General features: G+C 34.4%; 2 protein-coding genes across 3 annotated transcripts in view; both read left to right on the top strand.

Annotated features, from left to right (window-relative positions):
- LOC135835591 (uncharacterized) overlaps positions 1-18562 on the top strand; it is a 309298-nt gene that overhangs the window by 161580 nt on the left and 129156 nt on the right. The gene's annotated exons all lie outside the window — the stretch shown is intronic.
- LOC135835590 (hemicentin-1-like) overlaps positions 1-18562 on the top strand; it is a 168874-nt gene that overhangs the window by 62388 nt on the left and 87924 nt on the right. For both annotated transcript variants that reach the window (XM_065349924.1, XM_065349925.1), the window contains exon 3: positions 17656-17864. In XM_065349924.1, the coding sequence (XP_065205996.1) occupies positions 17656-17864 (209 nt within the window). The remainder of the gene's footprint in view (positions 1-17655; positions 17865-18562) is intronic.

Here is an 18562-nt window from a genome sequence, read left to right on the forward strand (position 1 = left end):
TAAAAAAATATCCCCTAACAATAGATAGGTACCTATATTCGTATAAAAAACTAAAAAAAAAAGTGCCATCATTTACCTTTCTTATAAATATGGAATCCATTTACAATGCAAATAACAAATAATAAACTAAAAAAAAAAAGATAGACAGAGAAAGAAAGACAGAGCTGCGGGAAAAATAAGAAGAAACGTGAAAATCCGCAAAAAGCTCGTTTAATATTCGTCCCCAGGTGTTTGCGTATCACAATACAAACCTCTTGAAATTTCCATTTCTCCAAATTGACCGTTAAACTAAATCCACAAGGCTCGAGTACCTACCTATAGTTAATGTATGCAAGTATATATTGTAGGTATATCTCGTGAACGTTGTGAAAAAATATCGCCCCGAAGAGATTTTTACCTGCTAGGAAAATCAAAAACTTTTCTATCGTGTGAGAGTAAATTATTCGAAATTTATCCGCGTATAACACTGGAGATTGGAAAAGCTACCGTGGTCCTGAGAATGTTGAAATCGCATGCTTTCAAATTAATATGATGGCTATGATCGATGCCAATTTGATGATTTATAAAATTACTTATCGCTTGAATTTTATTTAAATGTGGTATCTGCTCCCATAATATGCATATTTTTTGCTTAAACCATAAAGAAAATTCTGAAAAATCAGTTTTTTGCTATGTAGCAATTTGAGACCAAAAAGAAATTAGGTGTGAAAAAAATATTCAAAGCTTTCAAAATTCATTTTTTTTTCTTCAAAATTTGTTGTTCAGTGCACTGGAGAAAATTGATATTTCTTAAGACTTTTACCTTGAACAAGTCGTAGATTAATGCACTCAATCTTAGACAATTGTAAAAGATACTCTGAAAATCGAGTATAAAACTGCTAATCGAAGTCTGAGTCAGGAAATAGCCTTTGTAGGAAAGGTACTCGTACAACTATTTATTAATTAAAGTACATATGTAGGCATTTGTCAGGAAAAATATAATGTTATAATGGAAGTATGCAAATTATCTAAATCAATAAAATATCAATAATCAATCAATCAATAAATCATTGAGGTTGTCAGGTCCGGAGTTCTGGCTTGGCTGGAACTTGGTTGGCATGATAAGCGATCTGTAATAAAAATAATCGCTTTTGAGTACACACACATTAGGGTGAGTCGCAGGTTGCATTTTTTTTTGAAATATTGAAGTCTTACCCACTTAAAATGTTCATTTTTGGTTATTAATATTTAGTGGTGGCACAAAAGTGTTGAATGTTGAGAGATACAAGCGCGCGCAAGCACAATACTTCCCACGACGGTGCCGCGGGAAACGCAACGAAGCTTGACGGGGTTCATTCGGCGCAACTATAATGAGTGCGGCATCCCCACTACAACTCATCAAGTGATTCCAAATTTTCTTGGATTTTTAAATCAACCACAACGAAGTATTGATTATGATTTTTCGGCTGTATAATTCATTTGAACCCAACCCAAATTGTGGAATTCAGAAATCAAAACATTCCATTTTCGCTAATTAACAGCTTTAAAATGAATAATAGCTATAAGACATCAACTGAAAGTGCTGAATCTTATAAAACAGTCATCTTTCAATGTAAATTCATCCTATAACTACATTACACACATTTTTTCCTACAGTTGCTGAGTAGAATAGAATATTACAGCCTCTTTATACTTTTTTCTTTACTTTTCAAATTTTTCGTATTTTCACCTTAAATCAGCTTTGTAATTGAAAAATTGTTATTGAATCTCCATTAATAATATCTTAAGAACCCCACCAAGGACTAAACTCACTTATCATGCATTGTAGAGGGGGTAATGTTTTGTAAGACTGCTTCAATCCAGCGAGGGAATGCAACACTACATTCCCCGGCGCGCAACTGTGGGAAGTTTTTGCTCAATGCGCTAGTACCTTCTCAACATTCAACTCATCTGCGCCACCAGTAAATATTATTTTTTTGGCTGAAATTTTATATGATGTCTTTTTAGACATAAATGAACACTTTTGGGGGGTATATATAAGACTTCGAAAAAGTGGAATAAAATTTTTCCCCGTGTAAAGCTGACTCACCCTAACACACATGTATTACTCATCGATCATACAAGGCTTGTAAATAATTTGTAGATAACTTGTAAACAATCTCTTCTCATAAATAAAACTCAAAGACCTCCGTCTCAGGCCAAGCATCTCAGCATTGACCAACTGTGGTGACCTGTGGTTCACCCATCAGTGTCAGCATAATGGAATGATCTTTAACGGCCAACTAGCAGCGTTGTACCAAAGACACCCTAGGCACCAAGCCCAGATTTATCCGCAAGGACCACATTGTCACCTGTATGACTTGTCACACATACTGCATAGTGGTACTCCTTTGAGTCCCTTACAGGGTCATGACTCACTAACAAGACATATGTACAATGCGTGTAATAAAAACTAACACTGTTCTAAATCAAAATCACTGTTCTAATTAAAATAATATCTTAAAAAATGACTAAGGCGACTTTCACAATTAGCCCTTCAAGTATTCATGTATCAGTGTACTCAGTAAGATAACTTACATATGCATGTAATGTTTTGGTATCATATTTGTAATCATAATTGTCAATATAGCGTCAGTGGAGCAGGTATATCTTAGGTGACCAGGGAAAATAGCAGCAACAAGCACAGGCACTTCACCACAGCACAAACTTATAACAACTGAGAGCTCTATGCTCAGCCAAATACTATCAACTAACAATACTGGCCACTTCATAAAAAAAAAATGGTGTTTTATCCTCCTAGCAGTCTGGAAAGTAACAAAATTTTACACTTAAGCATCTGATTTGCTGATTTGAATCTCACAGACATGCGAGATTCAAACCAGTTATGAATCAACCAATCAGAGCATTTTTGATAAGAGTTAGTTTTTGTCCACGCCATTCAGATTGCGCTTTTGCTGCGACAAAAACGCTCAATGTATTTTAAATGAAGTTGCTAGTATTGTTAGTTGATAGTATTTGGCTCAGCCAAACTCTTTGCTGGTACAATGTACTCACTATGCATGAGAACTTCCGCCTGTCACCCATGGTTGCCAAGATAACCCCTCAAATACGCATCTCAATGCAGTTGCATATTTGTGCATCATAAAAATATATAGCAACCACATGGTCACTAGCTAGGCGAGCCGGCACCCTGCAAGGTGTCAAGAACGCAAAACGAATCAAGATAACACACCATAACCTTCACACACACAGTGCAGCTAATTGCTGATTGCAAGAGAGTTTTTGCATTTGAATTTTTGCCTGCTAGATGCTTTAACTGCTGTAATTTGCAAAAGTTGATTGCGTAATATGTTCAAGTGCAAAAAGTATAAAAAAGACCCAATTTTTTTTTCTATGAGGAATAATGAAATTTTCATTTTCGTCTAGTCAACACCAAAGCTGACTCAGCTCAAAAATTCAAAATTTTATGTCTGAAGGCATCAGCCTTATTCTGATGTCTCCAGAGATTTTTTTCCAGCGAATTTCAAGGTAGGTAAATCTTAATTTTTCCAGTCCTCATCCTCCTTCAAAAAATACATATACAAAAAGGTCAAGAAAAATAGAGTTGAAAAGAACTTTATTTTTTTCAAAAATGGTAACACTATACGCTTTCGACGTTGGTAAAGCTCTTTAATACAAGTATGGAAATAGATTATACTCTTAAGAAAGTCATAGGATTTTACGTAAGTTTTACGTACTGCGCAATGCGCGAGCACGCATCAAATCAGCTGTTCACGTACAACGTTGCACCCCATTGGTTGCTCCAACGCGTGACGACACCAACCTGCCATGCGCAGTACATATAACATACGTAAAATGCTATGACTTTCTTGAGAGCATAATCTATTTCCATACTTGTATTAAAGAGCTTTAGACGTTGGCAGAACAGGGACATATTTCGATGAATCTCGTCATCACAACTTTGAACTTTGATTACGTGAAAACAGTTATAGCTGGAACTGGAAAAACTCATTGTAAGTTTAAACTTGTGATGATGAAATTCAATGAAATCCGTCCATGTTTAGCCAACGTGCCGCAGACGCCCACAGTCTTCAACTGGGATGAAGTGTTGCCATTTTTCGAAAAAAATTAAGTTCAATTTAACCCTACTAGTAAGTAAGTATGCCAAAAACTTGACAATTTTTTGGATTTTTGAGATTGGCACCACTGTTTTCCGAAATATTTGGTCAAGTTTAGAATGATTTGGTCATTATTGCCAATTATAAAAAATTGAGAAAAATTGTGCCGAAAACTTATTTTTATATTTCTTTGGGCAGGAGATTTTCTGAAATTGTAAATAATGACCAAAAAATTGAAACCACTGTTTCCCAAAACATTTCTTCAGTTTTCGATATGATACGTATTATTAAATGTTATGACATAAAATAATGCAAAATACATATTTAAAAAGAAAAATAATGTTTTCAAAACACAAATTCACACTAAAATGAGCGATTTGCAAATTTTTGATAAGAGTGCACTCGTGTCAGTAGAAGAACCCTAAATGCAGTGTTGGATTTTGATAGAAATGACCTAGGTCAACGCAGAATCTCAAATCCTATCTGTATCTTCTGGATCTGGATTATTTCGCCTAAAACAGGCTGAGCAAAGACTAGAGCGAAAAAACAAGATTTTTTTTAAAAACACTACCTATCCCTTTGAGGATCCATATTTTCCCTACACAGGGTTATCTCCTGAGCTAAAAATGTTTATGAGTGACTTTCAACTAAAAGTGAAGATCTCTACGGAATTTGGTCAAAACACTCGTACACTTTTTTCACCACTCACCCCTTCACCCCCTCCTCCGGATAGATTATCAAAAAAATAAAAAAAGTTTAAACAAGAGTTTTCTTCAAAAGTGTTGATTCTTTTTACATTTTCTGAACGCTGGCGGGATTTTTATGGGCAAATTATGCTGAAATAAATCAAATTTTTGCCCCAAAATTCTATGTGAGTGTCTTATTTTACTCAATTCGATCACTTTTAAAATTCAATTTTTTCACCTACCTACGATATTTTTTACTTAAAGAATCATTGACTCAAAAAATAAACATTCAAAATTTTTTCATTTCAAATGACGTCATATCTTTTATTTTAAATTATTCTCTTAGTTATTCGTTATTCCTTACCAACTCACAAAAGAGAGAAAAAATGGAAAAGTGATGTTTACCATATTGTCTCCTCCAAATATACTCGTAAGAGCACTATATCTCGGCCTCGGCCACTTAGATTACTGATTTTGTTTTTTTTTTTAAACCAAATTATGAAGGGCAGTACGAAATTTTAGCTGCCCTGATTGAGAATCGAAGATCCTACATAACTGCGTACCTATATTTTTTCATTAAAAAAATCCAAAAATTGCACAAAGTGGTGAACAAGTTGAAAGTCGTCGTTATAATGAGAGGAGGTGGAGGGGTTGTAAAATTGGCAAAATTTCGAAAAAATGCACTTTTTATCACTCACGTTGGAACTGGATTTCGAAACAAGCAAAAGTGGAGAGAATAATAATTATGATCTAGATGGAAGATTCTTCACGTAAAGTTGTGACTGCTGAATTGCATATTTTGAGGTTTGGGACTTTTTTCATTCATACCGAAAATGGTCCCTCTGGCCTTTGTACACTGCATTCAATTAGTATCTGATTATTCTTCATCTCACAAAGTATAAAAAATTTCAAAATTTTCCTCGCATTTCAAGATTTAGAAAATTCAAGCTAATCCTTCCCCTTTCCTCCCAATCAAAGAAAGCTTTGCTTAGCTCAGCTGAACACATTTTCTCATACGAGTATTCAGGAGACATTTCAAGGTTGATTACGAAAGCCCGTCCATATAAATATTTTTACAATTCAGATCAGCCTCCGTAATGACTTCTTGTGATTTTATTAACCTTGAGCCCTCTACTTTTAATTAAATTTAAGATTCAAAATTGGCCAGAAAAACAAAATAAAATATTATGTAAAATACTCGTATCATAATTCAAGTGCCTACTTAACTCGAGTAAAATCCTCCAAAAGACGCCAGCTATACGAGTTTTCTGAATAATCAAAGTAACCCTGCTCATTTATTTTTTACGAATAAGTAAGATATAGTAATGTTAAAATTAAGAGGAAAATTTCTCCCCTTCTTTTTTTTTTTGATAACATCTTTCGATATTGTCACATTGTTAATAAGGCCGGTGTCGTTGTACATTTTGGCAATTGGCTTAAGGCCAAATACGATACGTATAACTTATTTTTAAGAATAGTATACGCCGGTTACTAATAAGGGGCTGCAGCAACTGATGCTGGAAATGTTATGGTTACGATGGCGCCTTTCTTTCGAAATCTACGTATACGAGTACCTTTTCCGCTTTATTTAAAATTCTACGCTTTACCTAGGCGTTGTACTCGTATTTCGCTGTATAGTGCCACGTTCGAAAGCATCGGCACTCCGGTATATAGAGCTTGCAGAAAGAGAGAAAAATAAGAAAAATATAAATATTTAATTTAATTTTATTAACTTTACAGTTTGAATTTTAGTTTAACAAATAAACGATGTTTTAATACATTAACATTTTTTCACGTTTTTCGTTTTTATTAATGTTTGCAAAAGTCTATACAAGGGAAACAACTTTTCAAACGAACGAGAGCCGGATTCCGTAACGACCTTTTTTTCCGTTCTCCGCACACCTTTTCTCGTGCTCTGCCGTATCCACTTTTACAAAGGCTTAAGATTTTTAAGGAAGAGGAAATTCATACTTCTGACAACCTTTTCTTTTCTTCTTCTTTTTTTCTCCTAACGCGCGGCATTTTTTCTCTCTTTCGAGCTTCTCTCTTTTTCTCAGTGTTTCTTTTATTGTTCTTCATCCTCGTTCTTCGAGAGTGTATACTAAAACATTTAAAACCAGCATTATACTTTGCACCGTTTAACTCGCTATTGAAACCGATCTTTTTGTTGGAAGAGGATCCGATGAAATGTAAAATAGACTCGGATTTTGCTCTTTTTTTTCTATCTTTCTCACCCACGTACCTATGAAGGTGGGTCTGGGTATTTTTTTTTTGCTTTATCTCGCTTGAAGCTTGATGATCGCGTTCTCGTTCTCGTCGAGTTTTAATCATTTTAATATTTTATTCTTCGTCGTTGGGTACATCGCATCGACACCCACCCACATTATCCGATTATGGTCAATTTAATTTGACGATTGTGTTTATTTTAGTTTTTATTCTTTCGTCGCTACTTCTATTTTTTTTCACGGGTAGTTTTTTGTGCATTATTTAAAATATTATAGGTCTCTTCGAAGTAAGCATTGGTGGAATTGAAACGAGAATACGTTTATTATTTGTACCAGTTTTTTCAATAGTGCTGGTGTAAGGCCATAATGAGTCTGTCGTAGTCTTTTTTCACTGTTCCTACGGTTTATTAGGTAATTCGTTAATTTTATTTAAAACTGTCTCCTATTTTACCCATCTTTGAAAAATTTCGATATGCAGTTGGTGATCCGAAAAAATACTTATCGGGTGGGTTGAATTGATTATAGGTTTTGAAAACATATTTGTGTGTATGTACTTGACCTAAATTTTTCTTATTCAATTTTGCTCATTTGAGTGCCACAAGGGTTACATTTTTTGAAAGGGCCATCTCAAAAATCGAAAGGGCATAGAAACTAAACTTTCAGTGGATCTGATTAGGTAGGTACCTAATTTTCATATATTTGAAAATGTTTTTGGTAGGCATTTAAAAAGATATATGGCAACTGCAAAATTTCACCAATTTTACAAAAATTTGAATTTTTGCTTTGAATGAATCATGAATAAAAGTTGAAATTTTCGAAATTCTTCAAAAACCAAAAACATAACGGATTTGTCCAAAATTTGCGTAATTATGATCCATGTCACGTCACGCTGATTCCCCCACCCTTGACGTCAACTTTTGAAAACTTGGGAGAAAAATTAGTCGACTTTACGACATTATGTCAAGCATTGTCAGACTTGAAAACTTTTGAAAATTTTTTGATCAATAATTTTTTTTTCTCTAAAATTATTTTAGAGGAAAAAAACTTTTGAATTCTTCATTTTATGCTTGACTTTTAAAAACTTGAAAAAAATTCATCATTTCAAATGATTTTATAACATTTTGTACGACTTTAAAGAACTTGTAAAAAATGGCGACAAATTCTTCATATTCATGTATCATGTTAGATTTTCAAAACTTTGAAAATAATAACCAAATTCTGACATTTTTATGTCACATCACTCTAAAAACTTCATTATGTCTATTGGACTTTTAAAAACTTGAAAAAAAAATTCCTGTGATTTTTTGACATAAAGTCAGAGTAAAAAACATATCCATGATTTGAAACTTTCCTTTGAGAGGAAAGTTTACCTCCATTTTTGTTTCAAAAATCAGTTTTTATCAAAGTTGAATTTGAGATTTGGACACTTCTTGTGGACGTTTTTTTAAAAAGAAAAAAAATCGTTGTTTGTCAAATAAAAATATTTTCATTGTCAATTAAAAAAATAGTTTTTCGCAAAAATGGAACTTACAATCAGAACAAAATAGACGATCTCTCTAAAAATGGGTAGTTTTTTGCTCAAAAAGAGAACCATTCCAGGGTTTTGTCCAAAAATGAACTTCCATCACAAAATAAAATATTTGACCTGAAAACGGACGTTCACACCAGAAAATGGATTTTTATCATTTCAAAATGGGAATTTTGATCCAAAAATGGGGTTTTTCCACCAAAATGAAGTTTTGACCCATCTTATGTAAAAATGAGAGGTTGATTCAAAAATGGAGGCCTTAATCCAGGAATGAGGTTTTTGATCCAACATTTTTTAAATCTTTGATCTAATACTGAAAGTTTTAAGATGAAGATCTTTGACTCTGAATAATCCTGTTGATGCAAAATAAGCTATATTCATCCAAAAATGGTGGATTTTCACTCAAAAGGAAGGTTTTGATCCAGAAATCAGAAGAATTTGTTTTTAATTCAAAAATGGAGGTTTTGGCTACAAAATAATTTTTTATGCAACAAGGGAATGTAAGAGTATCTCGACACAGAATTTTTCAATCGAACAAAGCTATATTGAAAGAATGTGCAAAAATATATCTTTAGCCAAAATTAGGAACCAAAGTACATTTTTCAATTAATTTTTAAAAACCAAATTTGGACTAAAAATTGCAACAAATCAAAATTTTGCTAAATTAACATAGAAAACTGAAATTCGGAATGAATCCCATTTTCGAGTCGCCAAACCGATTGAAGATGGTTTTGAAACTTTTGAACATTTCTAGAGCCTCTAGCTAATTTTTGAAGTTGTACTTACTTCCTACAAAATTTTTTCAAATGAAGTTAGAAGACTAAACTTATCTCTGTACCTCAATTTCGACAGGTTGAGTCGGCTGGAGATAGTATCAAGCCGTTTTGGACCCTTCAGTGGTATTTTAGAAATTCTAGTTTTTCAAAAAATGTCATATTTGTCAAAATTGATTTTAGACACATATTCTCGCGATTAGTGCTTTTTAAAGACCCTGCACTTGAACGATCACACACATTTTTGAAAAGAAAATCGGCAAATGGCAGTTTGAAACCATATTTTTATTCAGCCCCAGCCAAAATTTTTAGTCATCAGAAAGTAAAATCGCCAAAGAGCTATTTTCTACTTCAATTTTATGGAAGTCATCAAGTTTCTAAATTTTTAAATTTCAAAAGAATTTCCTCGTGGAAAACTTTCAAAAACTTTGTCGTTTTCGGGGAAGAGATTCTTTAAAGATAGGTTCTGATATTGACATGCCTTTTGAAAGGTTTTTACAAACCCTTCCCAAGAAGTTACAAAATTATTCCTTCGAGAAATAAAATTCGCGATGAAAACATCTACATACGTGTATTGATCCAATATCAAGAAATCATATTCCTTCAAATCACCCAGTCAGCAACCCTATTCACACCAACGTAGGAACAGTTGCAATATCAAGGATCCATCAATCAATACACAAATGTAACGGTTATACAATCGTATTGACGTGTTGTCGTAATACTGATTGCTCCATCAAGAATCCATCGATTCTCAAAGGAGGCGTCTTCTCACCAAGATCACTAGAAAATTCAACTTCGCAGCATTCCAAAACGGGAAAATTCGTTTAAAATTCAGAACATAGGTAGGTATCTACAGAACAGTATTCAAGTAGAAAAAAACGTACTTATATCTACAAGCAAAAGCAGACGTAATGGCAAGGAAAAACCGCTGAAACGATACATATACTAAGTTGGCGAAATAATTACTAAATGGCTTGCCATTGTAGTTAACAAGTTAGCCGTTAAACCATTATTTAAGAAGGCCTGCGCGGTCCCGTAGTGCCAGATACCGGGGTGCGGCACACAGCAGCCGGCATGGCATCGCGGCAGGCAAATGATGTAGGGGGCTGAGGCTGGTTAGCGCGACAACTACGACGACGAGGACGAGGAGTCGAGGACGCAACCAGCGCTACAAATATACGTATATACTTAAGCGATAATATTAAGTACGCGGCGACGACGTCGTCGTCGACTACGACAAAATACCGACAATAAAATCAGTCGAGTGTGTCTAGAGATAAGCAGAAAGTCTATAATTATAGCGCAGCAGACAAGGCGAAAATTCATTCAAATATAAGAACTTGACGTTAGTGTACTGTACGCTCCAGCTTTGGATGTTGTATTGGGATGAAATGGAAGCTGTGTACTGTGGTGTAAATGTAGATGTACCGCGTGTAGTGGTCGTGATCGTGGTCGGGGGGCTGCATACCGCCATCCACTGGTGGCAGCGCGGCGCGGCGTCGTCGACGTAGTACTGGTGAAGTGAACATTGTAGAAAGAAAACTAAATTATGTATAAAATATGACTGTTTAGCGTTACATTTAACATAACAATACTACATCACACTTAAGAGCAGATATTTACAACTTTTTACCCTCTACACTTTTATATAGAGCATGCCAGAGAGAAGGAAACTGAAGCTTTCACTAAATCTTTTCTCTTTTTTTTTCCACCCTCATCTCGCGTAAAGCGCACCATTTTCTGTATACTATGTATAGAAATTTGTTCCGCGTTTACTTATACTCGTACTACAGTCCGCCATCCATGGCCTCCTGGCCCTAGCCGTCGCTATATTTTCATCATTCATCGTTACTATGTGTACTGCAAAGTGTGTAGGTATTTCGAATAAGTTTCGGATTTTTTCCACTCCCTTCTTGCCTATTATTTGTACTGTACCCTTGTCGCATTTCATTTTTACCCCCATATCCTCCGGCTCTATAAGTACTTTCTCCCAAAGTATACTACGAGATGGTATATAGCTCGACTATAGATGGCTATTAAAGTGAGGGTAAACAAAGGGTGATTTCCTTTATGGATGCTTAACTTTGAGAGTACTTTGGCCTAAGGATTATGATAATTTTGCAATTAGTCGCGAATTCCGAAACGCTAAGAGATTTTAAGATACGCGACGATTTTTATTTTTCTATGATTCGCGAAACGTAGCGGTGCATATTCGAATGTACCGATTAGTGGTTATCAGTAGAACCATGGGGGGTAAAAACTGTATCTGAATGTCCGTTGCAATATGACCGCGAATGTCCCAAAAAGTGTATCTGAATGTCCGTTTGGATTTTTGCGCTTACAGGGGTTTCTAAAGTAGGTCTAGGTACATCTGTTGAATATAATGTACCTAGTTCAAAAAAATTTTCTTTGCAAATATTTCGCATTAATTAATAATTATGCTAAATTGTAGAAAGATATCATTAAAATTTAGGTTTACGTTTTGAAAATTTGGAGATTACTAAAATGAATCGTACTAGCCTATAGGCAAATGTTAGATATCAGAGAAAAGGCATACCTAATAGTCATGAAATGATCTACTTGTAATTGTAAGATCAAGAAAGATATTTTAGAATTTTCTTCAGTTCTCAATCAGATTATAGGCACATACGTTTTAAACAATTTTTTTTTCATCCCTCCCCCTCTTCTTGGACTATAAGAACATTTCAGCTTTAGCCAGAGGAATTTCATATTTTGTGTGATTTTACGTTGGATTTGAAAAATATGAGTGGAGATTACTTTCGCTAAAAAATTGAGGTATGTCCAAATTCTTGAGAGGGAGAAACAAAAGCAGGCGATAAAGGTCAAAAAAATTAAAATCAACTTTTTAGAGCAATTTCGAAGAAGAGAAACCTCACAAATCGACTTTGAAGGCTGGAAAATTTGCATGTGCATTTTGAGGGGGTCCTTGATATGCCTTTTAAGGGTTTAGACTTTTCAGCTGTAAAAAAGTAAATTTTTGTGCCTTCTCAATGGTTTTTAGCCTGATTTTCCTGAAGTAAAAATGCAATAAGGCTTAGGCTATACAGTCGATCATAATTCCAGGATTTGGAGTGGGGCCTCTCATAAATCTATTTTGGGGTTTCATGAGCACATCTTCATCGACCTTACGCTTATCTAGGTATTTTTATGCTACATGCAAGGTATGTAGTTGTACTTTCAATTGGGTTCCATATTCCTCAAAACCCAGATATGTTTGGGAATCCCTAGTCATACAAGGTTTTTTTTACTTCGGACATTCGGATACACCTTTTGGGACATTGGCGGTCATTTCGCTTCGGACATTCGGATACAGTTTTCACCCCCTGTGGTTCTATTGTATTCTACTAATCGGTACATTCGAATATGCGGCCAAACGTAGCGGGGATTAAAGCTGGCGCCTCGCGTAGTCGGCGTGTGAATGGTTTTAAAAGAGTGTAAGTAATTAGTTTTTTAACGAAGAAAATCAAGCCCGAAAGGTTTGTTTTAATTCGAATGAAAATTAAAAGGTTTTTAGATGGCGATGATGGTGGTGAAGAAACTTAAGTCAAGAAGGAGAGAGTTATGGAAATGTAATCGTGCTAGTTGACGTTTCTTTGGTATTCTGAAAATGTCTGGTCTGAAGAAGTGAACTGTCAATCACGTCATATTTTTTTGAGTGGGGGGGGGGCAACAAACAAAAACTGTGAAAAAACAAGAAAATTCGAGTAAACATTATAAACAAAACAATCCGGAATATACCCCAGATTTATAAAGAAATATGAATAATGAAATGTATCATCATAACTGATTCACTCAGACGTGGAAAAAAAATGATTAAGAATGCCAAAACCGCAAGTATTTTAGAAAAAAAAATTCTATGATCAATGATCATTTTCACCTAATGTAGTCCAAGGACTTAACTTCAGCATAGTGTTCAATTGTAATTTACGAAAATGACAGATTTTTTGCTTGGGTATCTCAAACATGGGTGAACCCCCAGATCTGCAGCTTTATTTTTAAAATTAATTTTCACGTCCTCTGCTGACGAAGAATTTTGAAAATTACAATAAAAAATTTTCAATTTTCGGCGAATTTAAGGTATGAAGATTCAAAGGCTAAATGCTATTTTTATAAAAAAATAAAAATTTCATGAAATGGAGCTGGAATGCTAAAATTTGGTTTATACCTACCCTATTTTTGACGTCTCAAATCGATTGGCGGAGGTTTTGAGCTGTTTTGGAGTCTTTTTCGGACTGTTTAGATTTTTCAGTTTTGAAATCTGAGAAAAATTCAAAAGATCTCATTCGCAAAAATTTCAACACGCGTAGAAAGAAAGTAGGAATTTGGACCTCAAAAATCGACTGGTAGTCCTTCTGAATAATGTTATCAAAGGCTCTGGCAGATTCTTGAATTTTTCAGTCATCGAAAAAAAAAATGAAAACATGGATTCGATGAAACAAAAGAAACAATAAATGAAAATTCGAGTTCATCTAGCATTGGATCATAATTTTATTTCGACCCATTTCGTAGAAATTTTCCATAAGCTGGAAAATACCGATTGAGAATTTTCTGATTGCTACATATTAGAAAAAATTGAATAAAATGGCGACCTTTTTACAGTAAAATAAGAGATAAAATGACAGTTGTGGCAATTGAAAGGTATATGTATGTAGGTACTCGTATTCATGTTGTACTACTTATAGAATTTTAATTTCTCTTTTTAAATTTTTGTGGGCTTGAAACATGAAATCTTTTAATTTTGGAAAAGAGAAACAACTCTGCCATCGTTGCGATCGAGCAAAAGGTTTTGAAAAATTGAATTTCAAGACGTAAAAAATGCTTCAATTTCAATCATGGAAAAAAAAGCAAACAAGCCTGAGCGAAGCAAAAACAGACTTCACAGAAACCTGGCTAGAAGCCTTGTAGAAGGTAGCTCAGAAAATAACGGATGATTTTTGAAAGCCAAGACTAGAGTAAGTATAGGTAGGTAAATCAGACTTTTTTTTTATGCTAACCCATCATCAATAATTGGAAGAAATTCAAATGATAAATTTCAAAAATTTTCATGTGAGAATTCGGATTAAGAAAAATTGAATTTTGAGATACCTGATAAAACAATCGAATGAATTCCTCGCGCTCACTTCGGAAATTAACGATTCTTCAAAACCCGCACCTATGTGGATGAAGGCAAAGGGTCGAGTTGAAAAAAATTGGGTATAAAATTTTGTCACTTGAAAACTAGATAATTTGATTATTTCCTCCTCGATTATTTTATAGGATTCGTAAAGAAAAAATTCAATACTACTCTTGAAAATACGTACTAGTATTTCATTCCCTTTTTTGACAACTTTGTGACAGCTCACAAAGAAAAGTTTCAGATCACTAAAAATTGGGAATAAAACAGGGTTTAACGTTGCGGAGATTTTCGATTTTAAAAACATTTCATTTTGGAATTTTTGAAATTTTGAATAAAGTAAGTACTTACCAAGTATCTACTTACCTACGAGTACATATGAAAAATTACATCATTTTCCATATACCTACTTACTACGTCGAAATTCAAAATTTATTTTGAAAATTTTTTCTCATTCAAATCTCATTCTTCACTTCAAATTTTGAACTTGAATTTCAACAATTTTCAAAATTTTTGCGTTTTTGCTCGCTGCACAAAATGTTTATTCTATCCATAAAGGAATTTTTTTTTTAAAATTCAAAAAAATTAAAATTGTCTTAATTGGCAAAAAAAATTTAAATTTCTATTTTTCTTCAATTTTAAAATGTTGAAATTGATATTTTTTCTGAAAAAATCGAAAGCCTCAATGATATCTGGCCTTCTTTCATTCCAATTTTGTAGAGAAGAGATGAAATTTTACAGAAAATTTCTATCAACTTATGACCTTTTGCTTTCTACTGCATTCTTTATTTGGCTTCATAAATCAATAAAATTGTAGTATTATGGGAATTGAGAGAATTCCTACTTCAAAAATTTCATTTTTTTCGACGATCAAAAGATCACAAGTAGATACTCGTATCTACAGAAAATAGCAATTTATAAACGCTGAACTTCATTTTGACTCTTTTCATAGGAATTTTTCTAAAAATAGAAAACTCAAGACATCCGCCAGAGATCCCAGAACTGTACAAAACCATTATCGATGGATTCGAGAGAAAGAAAATTAGGGTACAAACCAAACTGCTGCTTTCTACCTCAATTTTTTCATGAAAAAAGGCCAAACTCTCACTCAATTCTTAAACATTTGCCAAAAAAAATCAAAAAATGAAATTGAGTACCTGAAATTTATGTTCTAATGGTGCATTCTTCGATGCTGTTTCGATTTTTCTATGCTCAATCCGATTTTTATACTATTAGAATACTAACTTCACTAGTTGGAAACTAAGTAAGATCAACTGGTCGAAAAAATCATTCTTGAAGTGTTTGGCTAGATTTTGCTGAAATATTAATTTCAAAAATTTATCAAAAAAATCAGAAACTAATAATTTTTAATCAATATTTATTTATTTTTCTCTATACTTCTTTCAAAATACTCGACACCTGGTCAATTTTTTGTTGATTTATAAAAATGATGAAAAGCCAAACTGAAACCTTAAGAGTGATTATTGAAAAAAATTGAACTCAAAACAGCACAAAATAAATTTACCAAAGCGCAAATATTTATCCACAAAACGAAATTCGCTCACCATCGTCCCAAATACCATTTCACCTAATTTCTCCTCCTTCAGGTAGATTCAACCTTTCCAGAGCAGGTACGTATAAGTGATAGGTATACTGAAAAGAATCTAAAGCAAGGTACGAATTAGAGCCAAGCATATATTTGCACCACTGGTATGTATAACGCGGCGGTGTACATTCGTTTATTCAGCGTCGCTTGTTGATTGAATTAGGACAACGACGTCGACGAACCCGGGGGGGGGGGGGTGATGACTGGCGAGGTACAGAAGTGAACGCGCGTCGAAGAGGCCTCAATAATCAAAGGCCATTCGATATCTTTGTTTAGTGTTTATTTTGCAGCTAAACTTTTCGTATAATTAATCAAATGGTTCGGAATTTAATGGCCTATTTTAATGATACACCGGAGCGCGCGCCTTCATTAGCAACGTACAATCGGGTACTCGTCGAAACGGCGAAAATTCACCATAAACGCACTCTCTAGTCGTGTCTTACCCTACCCATTCCTACCCAGCTCGAGTTTTATTGTAACTGCGTATTAGCTGTTTCAAAAAAGACGCTAAATAGACTGAAGCGAACATAGAGAAAGAAAAGCATCGATGGGAGGGGAAGGTATAAAGGCGCAAAACAACCGAAACCGAGAAAATCTTCTCTATTTTATTATCCTCGTATACGACGCTCTTTAGTTAAAAGTGAAAAAAAAAAATTTCGCTTTAAAAATTTTCCCATATTATTCGGCAACATAAAACAGCTGTTTAACGCTCAGTTTATAGTATGTTAGCAAAGTATCCCCTTTGTATATAGCATTACGTACCGTACCACACGTACAGTAAGGTTTTTATAGCGCCACCGACGAAAACCAAAAGGAATCGAGGGACTCGACACTGAGCAGAGTGAGAAAAAAATTCTCCTAGATTGACTATTTTTTGGCATCGTTCCAAAGTCTCTCTCTCTGTTATCTGCGTTTACTTATGGGATAAAAGCTGCGTCGTCGAGAGATACGACTTAGCAGACTTAATTGGACCATTATGATACCTTCATCCGGTCTCCCTTCGACCGCAACTCCGTCAAAAATATTAATTACGCAAAATTCTTCTTCCTTTTCCGGCCCAGCGTCGGTTTTAAATATCGTCTTGGCAACGTACTGACTGCGTGAAGTGAACGGAAATGCTGCGAAACACCTTGTGTATTTCGCGATCATTCGCAAAAACCTCCCTTCCCAGCTTACCAAGCACACACACTCGTTAAATATATAATCTACTTCGATAAAAACCTGGTTTACAATCGAGAAATTCCAAACAATAAATATTCCACGTACCTTACTACACACCTATATCTACGAAAACCTCGCACATGTCGGAGGGAAAAACCGCCTAGTAAGCGCCCCTATGCCCTATGTATAAAACATGTCTCCAGACGACTGATTAAACGCTGCGCTGGAGACTAATGAAAAAGACTAAGAGATGTGCACTTTAACGCAGATAGGCCGTTAAGTATCCTGCGAGTCTATCTCGAGCAAGTTTTTCTATCCATTTTCTCCTTAAATTCTACGTATGTGTACCTAGTACCTTACTATACTGTACGAGCGATGTTGTGTAAGTGAAATATTGCTAACTGTATTTTTCTTTCTGTTTGTTTCTCTTTTGGAACGATAGTTACGACGCTAGGGGAGTCGATGTGTCCAGAGGTATTCATATGGCTGTCAGCGATCTAGAAAGGAGGTGTTTATTTAGGTTATCTCATGATACCGGAGGCACCTTGAAATTATTCAATATTACAGGAAAGGACAGAGGACAGTATAAATGCAGAGTGGATTTCCTCAATTCGCCTACTCAACAGCATCGGCTGGCATTGGATTTGATAGGTAAGATACTTTTATATCAGATCTCAATTTCAGAGAAATTAAAAATCTTCAATTTATTTTTACCTGTGATGAATGCAAATTTTCCAAATTGAAAATCCTGACTTGATGGAAATATTTTTTTTAAGTCGAAGATTTTTAATTTCTATGAAATTGCAATATACTCGTATGATGTATTTCGAGTTGATATTAGTTCAGACATGAATTTTGGCCATTTGAGTGACCCTGAAGGGAGATTAGGGGTTCCCAAAATCATACAATTCAATTTCTTTAGAAAAAATTATTGAACATGGAAAATACGATTGACAAATTTGATCCAAATTCGGATTGATGGTAAAGTTGGGCATCTTTCATGATTTATTGGGAGAAAAAAAATGTTGGTCAAAATTGGCTGATTTAAGTTGGAAAAATCGTAAAAAACTAAGGTTTCACATCTTTAAAAGTTTTGCATCGATATAAAAAATGCTGAAAAAAATATATGTTGGGCATCCAAATGAACAACATGATATATATTTTTTTCATTTTCGCACCTCTGAAAGAAGTGACAAAAAAAGGCCGTTTAAATGCTGAAAATGCGAGTTTTCCCCAGAAGATATGCTTGAAAAAGTTTCAAAAATTTCCCACGAATAGCCCTCGGTAGTGTTTAACATTCTTGTAAGTTTGAAAAAAATCGGGTGAAAACTGCCAAAGTAGGAAATTTA

Source organism: Planococcus citri, chromosome 2 (genome assembly GCF_950023065.1).
Source record: "Planococcus citri chromosome 2, ihPlaCitr1.1, whole genome shotgun sequence".
NCBI classification, from domain to species: Eukaryota; Metazoa; Arthropoda; class Insecta; order Hemiptera; family Pseudococcidae; genus Planococcus; species Planococcus citri.